Source organism: Carassius gibelio, chromosome A14, assembly GCF_023724105.1.
Source record: "Carassius gibelio isolate Cgi1373 ecotype wild population from Czech Republic chromosome A14, carGib1.2-hapl.c, whole genome shotgun sequence".
NCBI lineage: Eukaryota > Metazoa > Chordata > Actinopteri > Cypriniformes > Cyprinidae > Carassius > Carassius gibelio.
The window spans coordinates 14,095,403-14,116,538 of NC_068384.1; the positions used below are offsets into that span (position 1 = coordinate 14,095,403).

The 21,136-nt window shown below is 40.5% G+C and overlaps 2 protein-coding genes across 4 annotated transcripts in view; one reads left to right on the top strand and one right to left on the bottom strand.

Moving 5' to 3' along the window:
* The window catches only part of LOC128027590 (catenin alpha-1), a 112,790-nt gene that overhangs the window by 53,915 nt on the left and 37,739 nt on the right, over positions 1–21,136 (top strand). For all 3 annotated transcript variants that reach the window (XM_052615336.1, XM_052615335.1, XM_052615337.1), the window contains 4 exons: positions 7,450–7,530; positions 7,744–7,896; positions 20,164–20,256; positions 20,554–20,710. In XM_052615336.1, the coding sequence (XP_052471296.1) occupies positions 7,450–7,530; positions 7,744–7,896; positions 20,164–20,256; positions 20,554–20,710 (484 nt within the window). The remainder of the gene's footprint in view (positions 1–7,449; positions 7,531–7,743; positions 7,897–20,163; positions 20,257–20,553; positions 20,711–21,136) is intronic.
* LOC128027591 (leucine-rich repeat transmembrane neuronal protein 2-like) lies at positions 181–4,409 on the bottom strand. Its single transcript, XM_052615338.1, has 2 exons — positions 3,647–4,409; positions 181–3,115 (listed from the first exon to the last, which is right to left on the bottom strand). The coding sequence occupies exons 1-2, from the start codon at positions 3,951–3,953 to the stop codon at positions 1,491–1,493; spliced, it is 1,932 nt and encodes a 643-aa protein (XP_052471298.1). The 5' UTR covers positions 3,954–4,409; the 3' UTR covers positions 181–1,490.

Consider the following 21,136-nt stretch of genomic DNA (forward strand, 5'->3'; position numbering starts at 1 on the left):
CCAGCCTCTCTCCGTCTTCTGCATGCTCTCCTGAGAGCTGCGCTACACTTTACTTCAGCTTTTCTCTCGGTTTCTGTTTCTTTAGCGTCCTTGGTATGAACCTCTGTTTATTTCTTGCACAGACGAAAAAGACCTTTTTTGTCTTCATGGTCTAAAAGGAGCAAGGCTATGAAGTAGTAACTCTCTTGTCTTTTTTTTTTTTTAATACTGATTTTATACTGGCTGAAACTTGCAGGGCAGAGGTTTGGGGTGATAGAATATTAGATTAATTTTCCCTGAGCTTAATTCACTCAATGTTGAAGCTGTCAGGTATGGTTATTCTCTTTGCTGCATTCGAACAGTGCGGCAAATGTACGCCAGTATTTTTAGGGGGCAATTGTCAGTGTCCTCTGCATGCCTTTTTTTCTAGCTCTTCCCATCTCCCTAGGAAGGTGTTCTCGCTGGTGTTTGCTTCTTCGTCTAGCATTCCTTGATGGTCTCTACCATTAATTAATGATGCAGTGATCTAAGCAGCATTGTTCTATCACAGTGAGGATGTCAGAGTTTGGAGCCATCTCATGTAAGAATATATGCACAATGATAATTGAGGGATTGCCTATGAGGGAGCTTGTTCAGACATTTTGTTAGAACCAGTGCAGGGCGATATTGGACATTAACCTTTTTACACAAAGTGCTAGGCTTTAAGATTTCAAGGAAGCAGACAGAGTTTATTGAATTTATCCAAATGCAGAAACGGGAAGGCAGTTAAGTGTTCTCATTGGTTTAAATTTAAGACTTGATCAATGTGAAATGATCATTTCGGACACCTAAGGTGGCCAAAAAATGCGAGTGGGTTGAATTCCCTGTTCAAATTTCATTGTGGCTCTATTTGTATCAGTACTTGTTTTCAATTTAGAAAATGTGAGTTTAAAAAATATGCTTTGTGCCCATTTTTTTTCTCTCTCCAAAAGTGAGTGTGAGTGAGATCTATAGTTTTGCTAACGTGCATGAAAATTCTTTTTTTCTTTTTATTTTTTTACAAAAAAATCCTTTTAAATTTGCACTGCTCAGCATATGTAACACTATTTTTCCATGGAATAAAATTTCACCATTTATCAGAAGATGTGTCATTTTATAAACTGGTTTCTGGAGCGCAGGGTTCCAGGCGGTTTGGCTATAGATTTCTCATTTCCTCTGTGCTGCAGAATACATAGTACACAAACTGGTGATGCTGTGATGCATCCAACCTTCCTTGGCTGAGATTGATTGCCCCAGCTAGATATGAACCTTTGCATTTTGTATTACAAAAATAAACTTGTTGATTTCTCTATATTTCCTCTTTTACAATTCTTCCCAGTAATCACAAGCTTTCATAGGTTTCCAAAGCTAACAATTTCAAAGAAATATTCTTCATACAAACTGAAAGGGGGGGGGGGGGGGGTCCAAAAGCAAACCCTGTTTCTTTTGAAATGGACAAATGGTTAAACCCGGAAACTGCAGGAATAAATAGTTTATACTTCACACTCTTTATAAGGCAGTTGCTGACATTTGCACTGCCCGTAGCCATTGATGATCACGAGTGCACCCTCCTCGTGACTGGGATCGTACTCATTATAGGGCACCTGTGTGGCTAGGTCGGCCATTGGCTGTCTCTGCTGGGTCCTCATCTGTCGCCTGTTCTGAATGGCCGAGCAATGGCGGATCCGCCTCAGTGTGGGAGGGCAGCATTTTCGTGATATGTACACTACAAAAATGATGAGGAAGAAGGAAAACAACAGAGCCATGGTGCCAATGATGACCCTCTGGGTCAGCACTGTGTTGTCTATTGCAGAGTAGTCCTCTGTAATCTCTGCCCCCTCCACCGTCATGGTAGTAGCGAGGGCAGTGCGTGGGGGTTGTGTGGTGGTGGTAGTAGTAGTGACAATCGTAAAGCTCCCAAAATCCTCTGCATAGAAGTCTTGCGTAGGGGTCTGCATATTTCCGAACAGGGAGCTTGTGATCTCAGGGAGCATGGCCTCTGTGCTGGTACTGGTCAGTATAACTGGGGCCGAGAAATTTTGGCAAAGTTGGAATCCGTAAACGGCATCCAGTATTTCCTCACCCTGTGCGTACTCAGGACTGTGGCAGAGGATAGAATGTTCCCATCTACCCTTAAAGGTGCTCAGCCAAGTGGCCAAATTGCAGATCCGTTTGGTACATTCCCAAAGGTTGCTTGAAAGCCCAATCACATTTAGGGACTTCCACATATCCATGGTTTGGGTATCGAGACTGGTCAGTTTGTTGTTATCCAGCAGCAGGATCTTAAGGTTGGGCAAAGTATCAAACACGTCGGGGGTGAGTATGCGTATCTCGTTCCCAGTGAGATCCAGTTTCTCCAGAGTTGTCCATTTCCATTCCATGGTGCATGTTAAATTGTTGATCTTGTTCCACTGAAGATAAAGGAACTGGAGGGTGACCAGACGAGGGAAGTGCGCCAAGTTAATCTTGGTCAAGTGATTGTGTTCCAAATGGAGCTCCCGCAGCTTAATTAACCCAGCGAAGCCATTCCGGGCCAGGCTACGGAGCCGGTTGTTGCTCAGGCCAAGGTATTCCAGGCTCCGGCAGTCCCAGAAGGCTCGCACAGGCGTCGTACGCAGTGAGTTTGATCGCAGGTGTAGGATCTGGAGTTTCCGGAGCCCGTGAAATAACTCAGGCTCCAGAGCTGTCATCTGGTTGAAGGAGAGATCCAGGATCTGCAGGTTGATGAGGTGGATGAAGGTTGTGTTTGGCAGCTTGGTGATGCGATTTGAGCTCAGGTTAAGGTCCTTGAGCTTGTACAGCCCCTGGAAGGCATCCTCATGCACGGTGGTTATTTGGTTGTGGTCCAGGTGAAGCCAAGTGAGCTGGGTGAAGCCAAAGAACTGGTCTGAGCTGAGCTCGCTGATGCTGTTGTGTCTGAGCGAAAGTCCAAGGGCCCCTTTATCCACACCATCTGGGGGCGCCAGGAGCCCCTGCGTGTCGCAGTAAAACTGCAGGTCTTCACATCGGCATTTCTGGGGGCAGGTTGTGCATGACACAGGAGGGAGGCACAGTAGCATGCTGATCACATAAAGTGCCGTTGGTGCATGTCCCACCAATGGCCACCTTGAATGGAAACCTGGGTGGGTTTAAAGATAAGAAAATAAACTGGGGGGAGGGAAATCTAATCATTGCAGTACACAGAAAGGTTTTGAAATGATGATGGCACTCTCTCTGTATTTGTCAGCTGTCAATGCTATCTGCTTGTTGATCCAAGAATTTTAAGAATGTTTTAAGAGGAATGACTTGCACTACTAGTTATGTTTACTTAAGTAATTTTAATCCATAAATTATCCATCCATATGTTTTGAACTGCAGTATTAGCTTTTTATTCAGTTTCATTACATTTTTTCCCCTAGGATGTAGTTTCTAATTTAAAAAAATGATCATCCTAGTTTGTCGTATTTTTTTTTTTTTTCACCTTTTTTTTGCTGCAAATGAATGCTTGTTCAATATTACAAGTCTACTAAGTAAAAAAAATAAAAATAAAAAGGCAAGTAGCTTTTTAAATATATAGATGTTTCTAGAGACCCTGCCAGTCACTGTCCCCCCTCCTATTCACTACATTGCCTATTCAGGTCCAGACTCTGTGAATAAAAGGCTAACTTACCCATTCTTTTGTGTACATCGGAGGCTGCATTCAACTGTCTTTTTCTGCAGACTTTTGGAGCAACCAGATGGAAGAGAAATCCACAGGGAAAAAAACCTTTTGGGTAAATACAAAAGGAATCAAGCTCTTCAGAAATAAAGAAGTGTGATGCCCCCCCAGTTGAACCAAATTCAGGAATTCCATGTCCTGGGATGCTGTTTTTTTCTCTTTTCCGGTCTGTCCTTTCTTCAGTCCTGCTATTTAATTCCCAGATTAAGACATTATTTGCCTTCCAAGAATCCTTAAATTGGAAGTTGATGATTTGCATCAAAAGCAGCACCGCTGAGCAGATCCCTCCGTCCCTTAGCTGCCTCTTTCCTTTTCCACCGCAGTGATGTCAGCTCAGTTGGTTAATTGAAGATCACGCTCTCCTCTTTCATTGCTCGGGGTCCTTCGTCCCTAACTTGTTGATGGCAGGCAGAGGCTGCACTTGCGACGCCAGTTCCGTGTGTCTCTGCTGTGTTGTGTGGAGTTCTCGGCACCAAGGAAGGGGAGATGCAGTGAGGGGAAAAGCAGAGGAGAGGAGCTCAGATGTTATTCTGTGCTTTTGTTGCAGCCACTCACTGCTACAGAGTGGTGGCAGGCTGGCGTCGATCACCAGTGCAGTTTCTCCCTCTCTCTCTAATGCGCGCTTTGGTTCGCTCCCTGGCTCGCTCACTTTCTGCCTTGCACACACTCACAGTGCTTTGGCGCTTGATTCAACACACCCTCCCCCTCCCTTACTTTTTTTCCCTCTGGTTTGTCACAGTCATAATATTGATAACTGCAACGTGTTGCGGCAGTTCCCAGCCGAAATTTACAATTACATTAAATCTCCTCGTCTGCTTCCTGTCTGGTCAGGTATATATGTGTGTTTGTGATGAAGATGGGTAGTTTAGTACTTTGTAGTATTATATTAAAATACATATTAAAAGATATTACATTTAGTTTGTATTTTGGGTGTTTACTTCAGTTAAATGTTGCTGAATGGATTTACTATATAATTTAGTTGGCACAGGAAGCTCATACTTCATTTTATATACGATGACTTGCAGTCAGATTTTTCCTTCCTTCCTCCCGCTCCCTCTCCCTTTCACTCGTTCAGGTTTTCAACACGAAACGCGTCACAGGCAAACCAACGTCACAGAGACCTTTTATACTCCTGTCGATCTGCGGTGGTGGGGACGGAGTCTGAATGCTGGACTTATTAGAGCATTCACACTGCATAGCCCCACAGGAGATTTCACTAAGCAGAAGACGTGCGCAACATAGCTGTTGTCTGCATTTTCCCCAGCCCCTCTGTCTGTTGGCTAATTTGTCTATATGTGGGTTTGCTTAATGTAATGGAAATGAAACCGTTCCTTTTTTAATGAAATCAAGTTTGATGTGTTGGAAGACAGCCTGTCATGCATACTGTTTTTTTTTTTATTGACCTGGACCATTTCGATTTCAGAATAACGTTATGTAATTTTATTTGATATTAGCTTTTATTTAATATTCTAGTAGTATATATTTGTATATGTTTTATATATTTCATATTACTTATTTATAATAAACAGGTTTCGTTAAGTCAGCTTTTTTGTTTGCTCACAGACTTAAAACTCAAGGCAGTGCAAAGACATTTTCTCAATTCCCCTTTAAAACAATGCTGCTAGCGCCATCAATGTGCGCTTTTGTAACACATTCTCTGCTTTCAGTAAATTTGAAGACCGTTATTACTAGATGTCAAATCCCCTGCTGTGAAAAATCATTCCTGTTATGTGTAATTGTTGGTCTGTTGTAGTTGGACTCTTTGCATTATGTGACTTTTTCCCCTCCCAGGATCTCATGGAATGAGTTGTATTTAGGACCTCATGTCATGTTTTTTTTTTTCACAATTTTCAGATTTCGGTCTTCTGTTTTGAATACAATGATGGGTATCTAAATGAAAACGTGACTCTAAACCGGCCCATTTATACAAATTTTTCCTTTATTCTGATATGCCACAGTCTAGTTAATTTTCCAAGTGTATAGTTTAGCACATCCCTATTCATTTATTTTATAAAGATTTATTTTTTGGTTTCTCCTGTGCACAGGGTGACTGTGGGTTGTGCTAAAATTGCTTTCGTGCCATTGTCCCCACTGTGCTTAATTTGAACATCTGCGTTTCTTTTTTTGTGGTGGTCACTTTCGAAAATGACCTGGGCTGTTTTGTGTGCGTATGATTTATTTGTTTGTCTTTTTTCTCCATAGGTCATATTACTTTCTTTACAGATACTTTTCTCACTGGTGTGTAATCTGCTCTCAGGGGATGTCTCTGCTGAGGAGGACTGTTTTAAAGTCTTTTTTTTTGCTTTTCCTTGCACCAGTCTGTGGGGAGATTTGTTCATGCTGAAAGCACAGCTCTACCCTGACCATCATTAACTATACTTGTGAAAACACCATGTGTTTGGAGTGTGAGAAATCAAATGACTGGCCAATTAAGTGGAGATGCTCGAAGCAAAATCAATATTGAGGGATCCAAGCCATTTTGCCCTCCGGGGAACATGCAATCATATAGGTAATATCCGTCAAGTTCTCTTAGTTCTGAGGATGAATGTACCGTTTGCACTAATCTAGGTAATTTTTGTTCAACTCAATGAGCAACTGATATCAAGTCTGGTGATTTAGAATTGACAGCCCCTCACCGTTATGCTGGAGAGTATATATTGCTCTGAAGTGCTTTTATCCAACTGGCACAAAATCAGTAGGGTATTAAGGCCGATGGCATTCACTTGCCTCCTGCCGTGTACCACCCAGTGGGGTGAGGGAGTAGGGTGGCCGAACTGCCAGTGCCACTGCCATGTTTCATTGACTGTCATGCTTTTGCTGCTTGTGTCCCTGTGACGGCCTTCCTCCAGGCTTTTCCCTGTGCCGGAGATTTACCTACCCACTGCACATGAGCAATTTGTCTGTGGCATGTGAGTGAGATCCACTCTCCCAAAACTAGCCAACCTGGCTTAAAGCGCTGGACAAGTGGACGCCTTGTAAAGTGTGGAAATTGCTCAGATTTATCTCCAACATCAGTTGCAATCATTGTGTTGGCTAACATGTGAACTGTGCTTGGCCAGGCTTAACTCCTCCTGCCTACCTTCCTCTGAACTTTGTGTATTGTTAAAAGCTGTCTGACTCATCACATAATGGGTTTTGTCTGGAGATGTAAGTGCCTCACTTACATTTTAATCCTTGAATGTTGGGGATGGAAGAATCAGACACCAGTTCAAAAGAATTTATCGCATTTTGACTCATCTTTTAAGGGTGCCTTTGCCCTACATCCTTTTTTTTTAGTGTGTTTTTTTTTTTTGTACTTGCACTGCAGGAGAGCTATTTGTGCCATGAATTATTTCATGGACCGCTTAAGCCCAGCTCAAGAATGTGACAGACAAAAACTCTGGATTTTTGAGCTGAAAAATGTATCTGTGAAAGAATGTGGGCGGGTGCCTCCTGACTGTACCACAAGTCACGTTAGTCATACAAAACAATCATCGCCAAAGGGGGGTAAAAGAACCTAAACCTCTACAAAGTTTTCAAGAATTAAATGAAATGTTTGCCACAGGGGGTTGTAACCATCTAAGTGACTCATGCTGTTAAACTTTTATCTTCCTCTGTAGAAAATGCATCTTATCCATCATATCTTATAAGTTTGTCTTGTCCTTTCAGTCCTCAGCTTTAACTCCCACCTGTCGTTTTTCTTTTTCCCAGCGAGCCTGACTATAACCAGTTTAAATGAGCCTAAGTATATTTTCCCCTGTTTGTTTTTATCACAGGCTGGACATAAAGAGAAGAGCGATGCCCTGAACACGGCCATCGACAGGATGACTAAGAAGACCCGTGACCTGCGCAGACAGGTCTGTTCACTTTGAAGCAGTGCACAGAATCACATTTATTTGGATTATAGGTGTCAACAAGAGCACTTTATGTCCTTCTCCTTAATCATGACTGTCCCTCTTTAGCTTTACGTTGTTTACATTGCGTATTAAAAATGAAAACACCACACTCAGGTCCTCTGAGTGATCATAAACTAGCTAAGGATTTGTTTGTTTACATATTCATAATTTCAGCTGCGGAAGGCTGTGATGGACCACGTGTCAGACTCTTTTCTGGAGACCAATGTTCCACTGCTGGTATTGATCGAGGCTGCCAAGAATGGTAATGAAAAGGAGGTGAAAGAATATGCCCAAGTTTTCCGTGAGCACGCCAACAAACTGATTGAGGTAGGCACCTGTTTTCTGCTCCATAAAGTGCCAATTACTGTCCCTCGTCTGTTGCAGATTTTAAGTTCTGGAATTGTTTCAAAACAAATGATGGGACATTATTTGTACTCCTCCAGACGGGCTATTCTTTTGTTTAACATAGCATCACGTGACTTGAAGCTAACTGGTGATTGTAGGTTTGTTGTCTTTTAAGATATTTGATGACATTTTTTGTACTTTTTATTTTTTATAATTCAGATAAGCCCTTTAGAGGTTTTGTTGTAGACGTCTGTTGAAATGCACAGACCAGTCCTGATCCAAAATTGGATTTTGTGCACTGTATCTACTTGCATTAGTAGTATCTGTGATGAACATGAAACAAAATTTGAGTTGTTTTGCCATACTAAGTCAAATGAAGAGATGAGTCAGGACAGACAGTCTAACTGATTATGGTGGTGGACTACTGAGTGCATCTAATAAAATAAAAAAAACGTCCATATTTTAGGATGCTGTGCTTGAAAGGGGATGGTTTAAGAGACTCTTCTTCTCCGAGAGGGTTTTGGTATGTTGACAGCATGCTTGAAAGTGCAGCACAGAAGTTGCATCTCTAAATTCATCCCCATCAAAACATCGCTTTTGTAACAAATTCTCCACTTTCAACAGATTTCAAGACAATTACTGTCAGACTTCAAATCCATTGCTGTGAGCAGTGTTCCCATTATTATGCATAATCTGTATACATTGTGAGAACTATGATATTTCTGTCATAGTTCATAACATTCAGCCCTATTAGTAGGATGCTGTCAGTTCCCCTATTTAAGCCACGCCCCCTGAAACATCCTAATTATTCTAAATACTGCATGAGAATAATATATAGATTTACAAATCTCTAATAAAAAGTGCCTTATGCCACCAACAAAACAGAGAAAAATAGAAGCCGTCACTTCCGCAAGTAGTTAGTACGTACTTGGAGGGTAGAAACTTTCCATTCTGATTCCTACATTCAGGCTTATGTAAAAACAGAATAAATTTTCTTCTATAGCCAGCGCCATTACTATTTATGTGGGAATGCAACTGAAGTCTCTGTCATGACTGCTTGATCCAAGCAAGCATGTCACAGCCCTTTTATCCTTTATGCTTCATATTTTTTTTGTGAAGTGTCAGACAGGAGTCAAAGTTATACTTTATAGTGCGGTACAAATGCAGCAAGACTGCTAGGTTTATAGTGCCGCAGTCAGGGAATCACTGCATTTGTATGGGCAGTCACAACTGTGAATCACATTTTAAGCTCGGCCAAAGAGTGAATCTCCTCTGAGCCCAAGGTTAAGTGTTGCCTCCGTGGGGAAATGCGAAACAGCTGGATTTCTAGTGTCTTATTGACGGACTTCACAAGAAATCTGCATTGTCGTGTCAGTTTGTGGCGACCGATAAATAGGCTGCGTCTCTTGTGGTGTTTTATTTTCCAGATAGATGGTTTTCATGCCGAATCACTGGGGGTTTTATATCTCATGCTCACATTGGCAGGGCCAGTGACAAGCTGACAGAAATGTTAGCTATCCTCATTAGTTTTTCAAATCTGTTCATCTTAGTCCCTGTGGTAACACGTCATCCACCGACACTTCAGACTGACCTCTCCTCACAGGGGGCTGGCCGGCCCTCGCGTGACACACTCTGTACAGGGGAAGACTGGTGAGGGAAATTAAAGTGAAGGGAAAAAGGAGGAGTAATGAGTAAAAGCCTCAGAGTCTCACTGGGGGCTAAAGATAGTCAAAGCACAAAACGTCTCCAAAAAGTCACATCCGTCTCTGCCTCTTTCCTCCCCTTCTCCTCTCTCTCGCACGTTTTTCTTTGCCTTGATTTGACACCAGCCAGTGTCACACCATATGGATTTAAAACTTAATTCAAACATGGATTACATGAACAAAGTATGGGCTCATTTTTATAACTGCATTTGATTTACAAATGATTGTGGTTTGTGTTCTTCACTCATTTGTGGCGAGGCAAGGTCTGCGTTTGTTCTTGAATAGGTTATATCCAAGCTGCTACATATTCATTCATTCAGTCGCAGATCTTTAACTGCACGGGTAGGAACTTTATTGGAACTCTAAACAGCTTAGAATTAGACTGAGTTATATTACTCGATGATATTTTTTTTTTAACAAAAACAAAATATAATAATAGCAACTTATTGAACATTGTCTTTTTAATGATTTTGATGCCTTAAAATACTTCGACTTTGTTCCTAAAAACACCCACTATCAGTAAAGTGTAATGTGCAGCTTCTCGTGACTTATTTCTTTAGTATACAGCAAATTAGTAATGCACTAAGCCTGTAATCCAGCTGTGTAGAGAGCCAGCTAATGTGTGACCTTGTGTTGTCTGCTTTTGTATGTGGAGGGTAGGTAGAGGGCTTTTTAATATGTAGCTTACGGGGGAAAAAAACGGCATTGTCTGAAACAGCTGGAGCGTCTCACTCCTGGTTCATATCCAGTCTGTTGGCAAGGCAATGTATTCTTGTGTGTTAGGGATTTCGCATTTATGTATTGCCTTCTGTTATAAAAAGAACACAGTGGGTTGAAATGATGTGCCATATATGGGAACAGGGTTCCTACGCAATTTGGAAAAGTATGGAATTTAATTTTTGTATGGAAAAAATATTTGCATTTCCAGACGTTTGCCCCTATTTAGTATTCTATAATAGAAGATAATACATTTAATAAATGTATCATAGAAGTGTGTATTCATAGCAGCTGTTTAGTGATTTATTTATTTTTAGTGAGTGTCATTTATGAATGAATAAATTCAAGGTGCACATTTCATTATGCAAAAAATACAGGTTATATTGCAATATAATGCAAAAAATTAAATGATTCTCAGCACCATATTGCACAGCCTCTAAAAGGACATTTGCAAAAAAAAAAAAAAAAAAAAGAAATATATAGACTTTCATGTGCTCACAAAAAAACATTAAACTTAGAATATAAGAAAATACACACAGATCCCTCTATTGTGTCATCGGCCCATTTCTCAGTGTGGTTTCTGGCTGTTGTAGAGTACGCTATGTGTTAAACCAGACATAAGGACTTAAAATAATACTGCCCTAATAAATGCCAAATGTTTATATATATATATATATATATATATATATATATATATATATATATATATATATATATATTTCTTTTGCATTACCAGTCTTTTTATAGACCATTGAAATTGGCAAATAGGACAATGCACACAGCTGTATTGTGCCATCAGCTCATTTTGTGCCACGGTTTATCTGCTGCCACAGAGTACGTGCTAGAATCAATGAGAGTGGTTTCTCGAGGCCTAAATTTTTTTCTTGTGCATGCAAATGTATGCAAGAAAATCTATGAAAAACCCCTGAGAAAAATCTTTACAGATGGCTGTGCTATATACCAAATATAAAGATTAAAAAAAATGCTGTATGAACCATTTATGTTAAATATGGTCTGAGAATCTACTGAGAGGTTTGGAAATTTTAAGTTTGGAAGAGTATGGAATTTTGAAATGGAAAATGTGTAGGAACCCTTCAAGGGTGTTCTAATATATTTTTGATTGGTAGTAAAGGCGTGCCTTGCAGCAAAAGATGCCTGCAGAGTGGAAATTATTTTAACCTCTCTTAAATCTGGGCTTGGATTCCTTCTTGTCCTTCAGTATGGTTAAATGATGAATCCTGAACTTTTATTATGCTGGGCATTTAAAATGAAAATAAAAAAATTTACTTAAAGTGCATTTTTTTCTTCCACTTCTTAAAGAAGTCATAACATAGCCTCCAGTGTCCCAAAGATTTTTATAAAATGTTTTTATATCAATTTCATGTAAAATATATTTGCACAAAATAGACCTGCACAAGCACACACACAAACACACACACATATATATATATTATAATATATCGGGGCTCGACATTAACGCTTGTCCGGGACAAGTTGACTTTGTGAAGGGGCGAGTGAAAGAGAATTTTACTAGCCTAACTAGACAAGAAACCTGATTAAAATTGTAATTAAAAACAATAACTTGGGCAGCACTCAACTTTTGGCAAGAATTATTCAGATTTTATTACTTTAAGTGTAAACGGTGACTAATAACGGATAATGTATTGAAATTTTCAAGGTTGCATCAGTTGACTCACGGAGAAATCAAAACTATAAATGCAACAGAAGACACAAAGAAACCAATTTAAACAAACATACTGTGGTCCAACAGATTGGTTGAATCAATGATTCACTCATTAAGACAGTGACAGTCATATTTAAAAGTATCATTGCCAAATCATTGTCATATTTAATATGATTAATATAATATATATATATATATATATATATATATATATATATATATATATATATATATATATATATATATATATATATATATATGCATGCATTTGTGGGCAGCATAGTAACTAAAGGCGGACTCCCCTTGTCTTACTCAATCCTAATGATCTGAGTGGTCTGTTAGGTTTATATTCAGTGAGCATATCTGCAATGTATACCAACCCAGCATAAGCCTAAAAGCAGCCCAATATTAGTGTAATTTGTTAACTAAATATATAAAATATTTTTAAATGACTGAATTTGTATTTAACATAATTTATTAGAAACATTGTAAGTTACTAATTGTAATGCTTACATTTTCTCAATCAGCAGATACAGAAAACGAACAAAGAAAATTTACATTATCAAAGATCATCATCATTGACTTCTGTCTAGTGCAAGCTTTCACAAATGTGGCGCATGTGCCATAAACAAGTGAGATTTATGTTCTAAAATTTAGTTTTTTCTTCCTCTGTTTAGAGTTTAAATATGGATGTAGTTATTGACTTTAGGGAGGCCATTTAATTTGCTGAAGCATCAATGTCTACAACAGGGATGAAACTGCAGCCAACTCTTCCCTCCCCTCACTGTATTTTTACTCCTGCAGAAGGCATGAAGTTGACACTCTTCAAGGGCTGGAAGAAGTGCCAGCTATGTGTTCTCTCTCTCTCTCTCTCTCTCTCTCTCTCTCTTTCTCTCTCTCTCTCTCTCACTATTTTTCTCAATAGTTTTCTCAGAGACCACCATTCATTCAAATAGTTTATTTTGTAGAGGCTTTTGTGTCGTCTGGCATTCAGTACTGTTGGAGACTCTCCTAGCAACCTGCATACATCCCAAGAGTCTTCCACCATTACCTTTTTGTTAATTCCCCCCCCCCCCCCATTTTGAAAGCCACTTATATTGACTTTGAACTTCTGAGCTTGCAGGAAGAGCAGCAGCTTGGCTTTGAGTGTCTGTTCTTGGGCGCAGAAACACAGTGGCGGTTCGGTTTATATACCATGAAATGCATAATTCCTGAAGCGGGATAAAAATAGAACAAGCTTAGTTTTATTGCCTCAAGGCCTTTTTCTCAAAGGTTCCTGGCTGTTCAAAGAACACTGAGATTGTGTACGGACTAAACTACTGTATGACAGAAAATATGAGAGAGACAGGAAGCACGAAAGAAGCGAGTAGCGAGTAGACCAAAATGAGTAGGGGTGTAATTAACTGCAAGCCAGTTGAAAATCGATTTAAATGTGAAACTATTCAAATTGGTTGAGATACTAAACAAACCGCGAATCATTTAGGGGTAGGAGTTTATATGAATGTATGTCTGAGGGGAACTTACTGTCTTTAGAAAAGTTTAGATGGTATTTTTTCTTCTCATCTTGACACTGTATAATGCATATTAATGTTCATAAGTGCAGCGCTGCTTTGTTTACAGCTGAAACCAAGGAAACACTTTAAGCGCCACCTGCTGGCAGAGAGTGAATCTGTGTCTCATTCATCTCGTCTCATGTTTCTATTTCATGCAGATATTTTTTCTATGAATAGTTTCACAAAACTGTAGTCGAACAATTCTATTTTTGCTTCAAATTTAATACAAATAAATAAATAAATCTAATTTAGATAAAAAAATATTGCAGCATCTTTGTTTGGGTCAAGATTAAAATGCAGTGGTTGCCTCTAATTTTAAATGGAAAGAGCACAGACAGCCTTTTTTTATTTTTGTATTTACATTTACATTATATTTAAATTTTGTTATTTAGCAGAAGCTTTTATCGAAAGCGACTTACAAATGAGGACAAATAAAGACTTGCAAATGAAGACATTAGAAGCAATCAAATCCAACAAAAGAGCAATAATTTGCGAGTGCTATATTAGTATAGAATCGTGAAATCAAAATCGTGAATCAAATCGTAAGTTGAGTGCATCGTTACATCGCTAGAAATGAGTGCTGCAGTTTAATGGGGGGGGTTTCCACTGGGTACAGTACCTGGTACTTTTTTAGTACAAACTTGTTTAAGGTTCCAAGTGAACCGTACTGTTACCAAAATGTGACGTGTAAACTCTGCTGATCACCCAGGCCGGAGAGAATCATCACTACCTGCATCACTGAACTTTGGACACAAACACAGAAGTAACACTAGATTTAAATCAGCACAGCCAGCGAAGGGTTGAATGCAATTGTTTTAAACGAGTGCGGCTTTTTTTAACAACCAAAAAGTAGCCGTTTCATTTTCTGTTGAGGAAGTACAGACGTTCCTCTTGTTGATTGCAGAAGAGCGGATCCAGCGAGATGGGGCGACGCGGAATGAAAAAGTTTTTTCAGGAGTTGTGGCAGTAGAGGTGGTGCACCTATAATGACATATGAATAATACCGCCCACTCTAAAGTGGTACTAAACTGCAGTGGAAACACAAGCCGAGTTGTGCCGTACTGAGCCGAGTCAAGGCTAAATACACATTGGAAAAGGAGATCAAAGTGGCAAAGAGGAATTATTCTGAAAAAATAAGGACTCAGTTCACTTCCAACGACTCCGCATCAGTGTGGAAAAGTCTAAAGAAGATCACCAATTACAAGACACCACCCCCCAGCACTGTAGAGAATCAACGACTGGCAGACGATCTGAACGAGTTTTACTGCAGGTTTGAAAGAACACCCATTACCTGCCCTGAATGCCTCCCCACAGAACCATTCACACCCTTCACAACTCCTGCAACCAGCCCCAAATGCCTCTCCAAACAACCGTTCACACCATTAACAGCTCCTGCAACCCATCCTGAACACCTCTCCAATCAAGCACTCTCACCATTCACACCTCCTGCGTCCCCCCTCTCAGGTGGGGCACCTGCAATTCAGATCAGTGAGGATGCGGTGCGCCAGGTCTTCCGGAAGCAGAAAAGGAAAAAAAAGCACCAGGCCCAGATTGTGTTACACCAGCCTGTCTGAAATCCTGTGCTGACCAGCTGGCCCCCATCTTCACACAGATCTTCAACAGATCGCTGGAGCTGTGCGAAGTCCCTTCATGCTTCAAACGTTCCACCATCATCCCCATCCCTAAGAAACCCAAAATTACAGGACTAAATGACTACAGGCCTGTGGCTCTAACGTCTGTAGTCATGAAGTCATTTGAAAAACTGGTGCTGGCCCACCTGAAGGACATCACTGGGCCCTTGCTGGATCCTCTTCAGTTTGCCTACAGAGCAAACAGGTCTGTGGACGATGCAGTAAACATTGGACTGCATTATGTTCTGCAACACCTAGACAGACTTATGTGAGGATCCTGTTTGTGGACTTCAGCTCGGCCTTCAACACGATCATCCCAAACCTCCTCCTGCCCAAACTAAATCAGCTCTCCGTGCCCACCTCCATCTGTCAGTGGATCAACAGCTTCCTGACAGACAGGCAGCAGCTAGTGAGGCTGGGAAAATACACATCCAGCACCCGTACAGTCAGCACCGGAGCTCCCCAGGGCTGCGTTCTCTCCCCACTGCTCTTCTCCCTGTACACCAACGATTGCACATCTAAAGGGGGTCGCACACCGGACGAGAAGCGCAGCGCCGCGTCGCGTCGCGCCACGTCTTTAAAATTCGAACACATTATTCTCTATGTGAGTACACACACCGGCGGCGCCATTCGGCGTCTGTCCGCGGCGCCCAGCTACGACTCAGAACGCTGTTCAAATTTCTGCCGCGCCACAGAGCGCCATCCGCATAGTTTTATATTAAAAAACCCAGATGTTATAAACTGAAACTGAAATTAAAGTACAGCACACTTGTTTCATTCAAATAAAACATTACAAAGTGTTTGGTTACGTTTTCAGCAGCACAGTTGCCTAGACAACAGATACAACAAAACAATAACAGACTTATTATAATAACACAGATTCTTTTCATTAATTAACGTTAGCAACTCAGCTTTTATATATTTAAAATTAAAATAATAGATGAAGTTAAAACTCTCCCATCTTGCTGCGAAATTGAGCTCACGCATTTAGAATGTGCGCGTCCAGTGTGCGATACCTCGAGTTGTCCTACATGTGGCGCGACGCGGCGCGTCTCGTCCGGTGTGCGACCGCCTTAAGGACCCTTCTGTCAAGCTCCTGAAGTTTGCAGACGACACCACACTCATCGGCCTCATTCGGGACGGTGACGAGTCTGCTTACAGACAGGAGGTAAAAGAGCTGGCTGTCTGGTGCACTCTCAACAACCTGGAGCTTAACACCCTCAAAACAGTGGAGATGATCGTGGACTTCGTGGACAGGAGAAACCCCCCTGCACTCCCCCCACTCACCATCATGAACAGCACTGTGACTGCAGTGGAGTCATTCAGGTTCCTGGGCACCACTATCTCTCAGGACCTGAAGTGGGACATTCACATTGACTCCATCGTGAAAAAGGCCCAGCAGAGGTTGTACTTCCTTCGCCAGCTGAGGAAGTTTAACCTGCCACAGGAGCTGCTGAAACAGTTATACTCCACCATCATTGAATCCATCCTCTGCACTTCAGTAACTGTCTGGTTCAGCTCAGCTTCTAAATCTGACCTCAGAAGACTACAGAGGGTAGTCCTGACTGCTGAGCGAATCATCGGTTCAACTCTCCCATCTATTCAAGAACTGTACTTATCCAGAGTGAGAAAAAGGGCTGTCAAAATCACTTTGGACCCCTCACATCCAGCACACTCCCTCTTTGAACTGTTGCCATCTGGTCGACGCTACAGAGCACTGAGCACTAGAGCAACCAGACACAGGACCAGTTTCTTCCCTCAGGCAATCCATCTTATGAACAGCTGATAATAACGGCGAACACACTACACTTTATATTTATATACACATACACTTTATTTATCTAACACACATACTTAGTATACACTTAAATTTTGCACATAATATATATGTACATACATAACTGCATTTTGTAATATACCTGCCTACAATTGTCATTTGTATATTGTCATTCACTATCTACTTATTTGTATTTTTTATTCTTTTATTATGTGTTTTATGTTCTGTCGCTGTCATTCTGTTGTACTGCGGAGCTTCTGTCACGAAAACAAATTCCTCGTATGTGTAAACATACCTGGCAATAAAGCTCATTCTGATACCACACAGTGGAAAAGTGCCAAAATTGCACAAAGCACAGGTTTTAAAAACTGTTCATTAGGGCTGTCAAAATGGCTGAAAAACTACATTTGAATTTTGTACTTTTATATTATCAAAATTCGAATTATATCAAATTTAAAATGCATAATTTCAGTTAGGGTGAAGAAAATCTTATGGCTTCGCTCCTGATCATCTGATAAAGGCCAAAGTATACTTCGGCAGTCAGCGTCCATGCACCGTCTGCATTGTCATTTTCGTCATCAAGAGGGCTCGCCCGTATGCAGGTACTTTTTGAGACCGCACAGACGGAGCGCGTACAACAGTGCACGCATGAGGTAAATGATGAGACAAAAGCGGTACTGTGTGTTGAGCTTGTCCGGTTTTTGAAAGCTATGCGGACGCTGCTTGGTGCTAGACGGAATAGAAAATGGAATGTGAAGTATACATGGGCCGGACCTTAAAGCAGCCTCCTTAACGCACACCTAAAATTTGAATGCAACATATTTGCATTCGAATGTGGATTTTTATTTTAAATTCGATGAATATTCGAAATTCGAATTCTTTTTTGACAGCCCTACTGTTCATACAATTTCAGCATTGTGTACATTTTCCTCCAATCTTTTGAAGTGATTACCGCACTATTTGATCATTACATGGCCTCAAAAACCAAAGCAAGATGGAAGAGAAATGGATCATTTAAATATGAAAAATCCAGTAAGTTGAATGGTACAACTTGGAATGCATACCATAACATTAAGAAGAAAAAACAGGCCTGTTCCAGGTGGTGTCCTGTAATGTACTGAAGCACTGAACCCGTAGCTATATATATTCTATATATAAAGACTGTGAATTTTTTTTTTTTTTTCATGAACCTAAATAAATTGATTTTTTTTTACCCCTCTGAATCTAACCCACATTTCCACTATCTGTGTGGGAAGATCCACATACCAATGTGATAAGACTCATAATCTACCTGAACAGGAAATGAGAATCAGCTCACAATAAACGTTTATTCCTTATCCTGAATCTGCTTGACATTTAGCTGCAAATGAGCCCTGCAGAAGTCATATTTGTCAGTTCCTTGTTTTTAGCTTTAGCAACAGAGAGCGCATCCACTCTGTTGCGTACTGTATGTGCTAGGCACCTTGTATAAGAACAAACTCAGTCCTTGGTTGACCCAGTGGTGCCACAGAGGGGTGAAATACCAGTTGCACTGATGGGATGTTACTCCAAGAAAGAACAGCCTCAGGAAGAGGATGGGTACTTGAAATGACTCTGAAATTATGCAGTGCTGCAAGCTATTGATTGACATTTTAATTGTTGCAGGTCAAACTAGTTAGTGTTAGACTTGCTTAAATCAGTGATGCTATTAAAATCCCTTTGTGGTAACCTTCTTATAAGCCTGTGGCACAAAAATTTAAAACTGGTCTATTTACTGTAGTAAATGCATTGGCAAAAAGTGCATAAAAATTGTGATAATAGTAATGGATAATTTAATAATTTGTTTGAATACAATTCTTTAATGCAATTCATTATTCCTTTTTGTTTATTTATTTAGGTAGGTCAGCAGTAATTAGCACAAAACCTAGCATAGAACGCCATCATGAGCTTATACAAGGGTAAAAATCCCCCTGGACAAATTTTGTGTTAACTGCTTTGCTCTCGGCTCCTTGGTAATGGTCAAGGATCTCTACACGCAGGGACAGAATCAGCATTAGGACATATTTCCACCAGATGTTTCATGTCAAACAGCTTCTGTATTATAGTGACTGTATTAACAAAGGTGGGCTTCATATTCTCCCCTGACCATTGGAGACCGCCAACCCCACTCTCCCCCAACCCACATACTTTGGAATTGAACGAGATTTAGCAGCTAAACACTATTGCACAAACTGAAGTGCTCCTTGTTCAGTCTGTTGGCATTTATATGTGTTTTGAATGCTTGACTAGTGTGTTTGCTAATGGCATCCTGCTCAAGAGATTCCCAGTATGGTGCTTAAGGAAAGAGAGTGAACAGAAGAGCGTCGGCTGTGGTACTCCTGTAGTCAGTGGGGCGTTTTCTGTGACTGTGCTGAGCTCTGTTCACATTTACACTCCACTTGTGTTCCCCATTCCTGGCACAGCCAATTCTCGCACATTACGATAAGGTAGAGTAACTCCAAGCAGTCCCACTAAACAAATATGAGTGAAACTCCTTGGTAACATTTAATTAAAACAACTCTCGCCTTAAGTACTCAAGCTCCTCAGCAATATGCTGTACCTACTTTGCTGTATGAAGGTTCCTGTGCAGCCCAAGTGAGGCAGCGGAACCCTTAAAATCGAATTTCTTGCCTCAAAAAAAAAAAAAAAAAAAGCCTCCGCAAATAGATGCAAATAACATCTGTTTGCACAGAATGTTTGGCCAATCGTAAGGAGGGAGATTTGTGGGTCAAAATGACAATTTATTCTAAAACATTATAAACGGCAGCAACAGGCAGCGAGTTTGCTTGCCTCAGCACTCTGGATTTCAGCAGCTTGTGAAGTTTCTGAAAGTGTCAGGAATATTTGCCTCTCTCACTTTCCTGAGGTAACAGCCGCCTGGCAGAACGGTGATTTAATCATCTCTAGAAACCACTCCCTGACGCTGTCAGCCATCATCCTGTGAATTGTATAAAATATATTCCCTATATGAGGAGACGACTAGACCTCAATTTCAGACTTTGCTTAATTCTCTAGGGCAATTGTTTCCTGCTATATTATTTTACCATTTTATCAAATAATCAGATCAACAGCTGACAGCAGGTATGTGTTAAATTAAAATTTGTTTGAGGGATGGAAAACGGTTTTTCATGTGATTTAAAAAAAGATGAATTATTTTCTGTTGTAGGTAGCTAACCTTGCATGCTCCATCTCAAACAACGAGGAGGGAGTAAAGTTGGTACGGATGGCCGCTTCCCAACTGGAAACACTTTGCCCTCAGGTATGCAGCATTTGACAGATGCCCCTGCAGTATGTCCTCACTCCACTGTGGCTTTGACTGCTTTTTAATCTGAGCTCTGATGACTATTCCTTTATCCTGGGGCTTTAACTTGTGTCTTTCCATCGAATAAACATGGTTTAATCCCAGTCATAATCTGAAACAATTGTAAATGTGTTTTGGAGGGTTGTTGCAGGGAGGACATGGGCTCAGATAATCAATCAACAGTATGTGTAGACATGATTTTTGGTTCTTGTTCATCTTAAAAGCGGATTAATGGGTTGTTTGTGGTAATTGCAGGTGATTAATGCAGCATTGGCCCTGGCTGCTAAGCCTAACAGCAAAGTGGCCCAGGATAACATGGATTTGTTTAAGGACCAGTGGGAGAAACAGGTGCGAGTGCTTACAGACGCAGTGGATGACATCACTTCCATTGATGACTTCCTCAGCGTGTCTGGTAAGCCCATGTTGTAGAGCTGGATCTTGGCTTTGAAATAGTGTTAAAGAGATGTTTCACCTGCAAATGAAAACCTTGCTCATTTACTCTGCTCTTATGACCGACTGGCCTTTTCTTTCTTTTTTTTTGTTGAAAAAAAAAAAAAAAAATGATTAACAGAATATTCATGCTGTTCTTTTACCAACAAGTACCATAAAATGTAAGGGTGGGTGCGTTTCACTGAAATCTTTTTTTTTCTGGTGGCTCCATCACTTTAGCCCTTCCACATGCAGTATGGTTCAAAAGTTTGTGGTCAATAAGATTAAAAAAAAATAATTACAAAACATTTAAAGTCTGTTTTTCAGAAATAATTTATGCTGATTTGGTCCTCAAACATTTAGTTTTTGTTATCAGTGTTAAAAACAGCTGTGTATGCTATTTTTACAC

Excerpts from the sequence above, each read along its gene's own strand:
- LOC128027591 (XM_052615338.1), bottom strand. The coding sequence starts at position 3,953 with ATGCAAATCATCAACTTCCAATTTAAGGATTCTTGGAAGGCAAATAAT. Across the intron at positions 3,116-3,646 it reads CGATGTACACAAAAGAATGG|GTTTCCATTCAAGGTGGCCA; the intron begins GTAAGTTAGCCT and ends AAACCCACCCAG.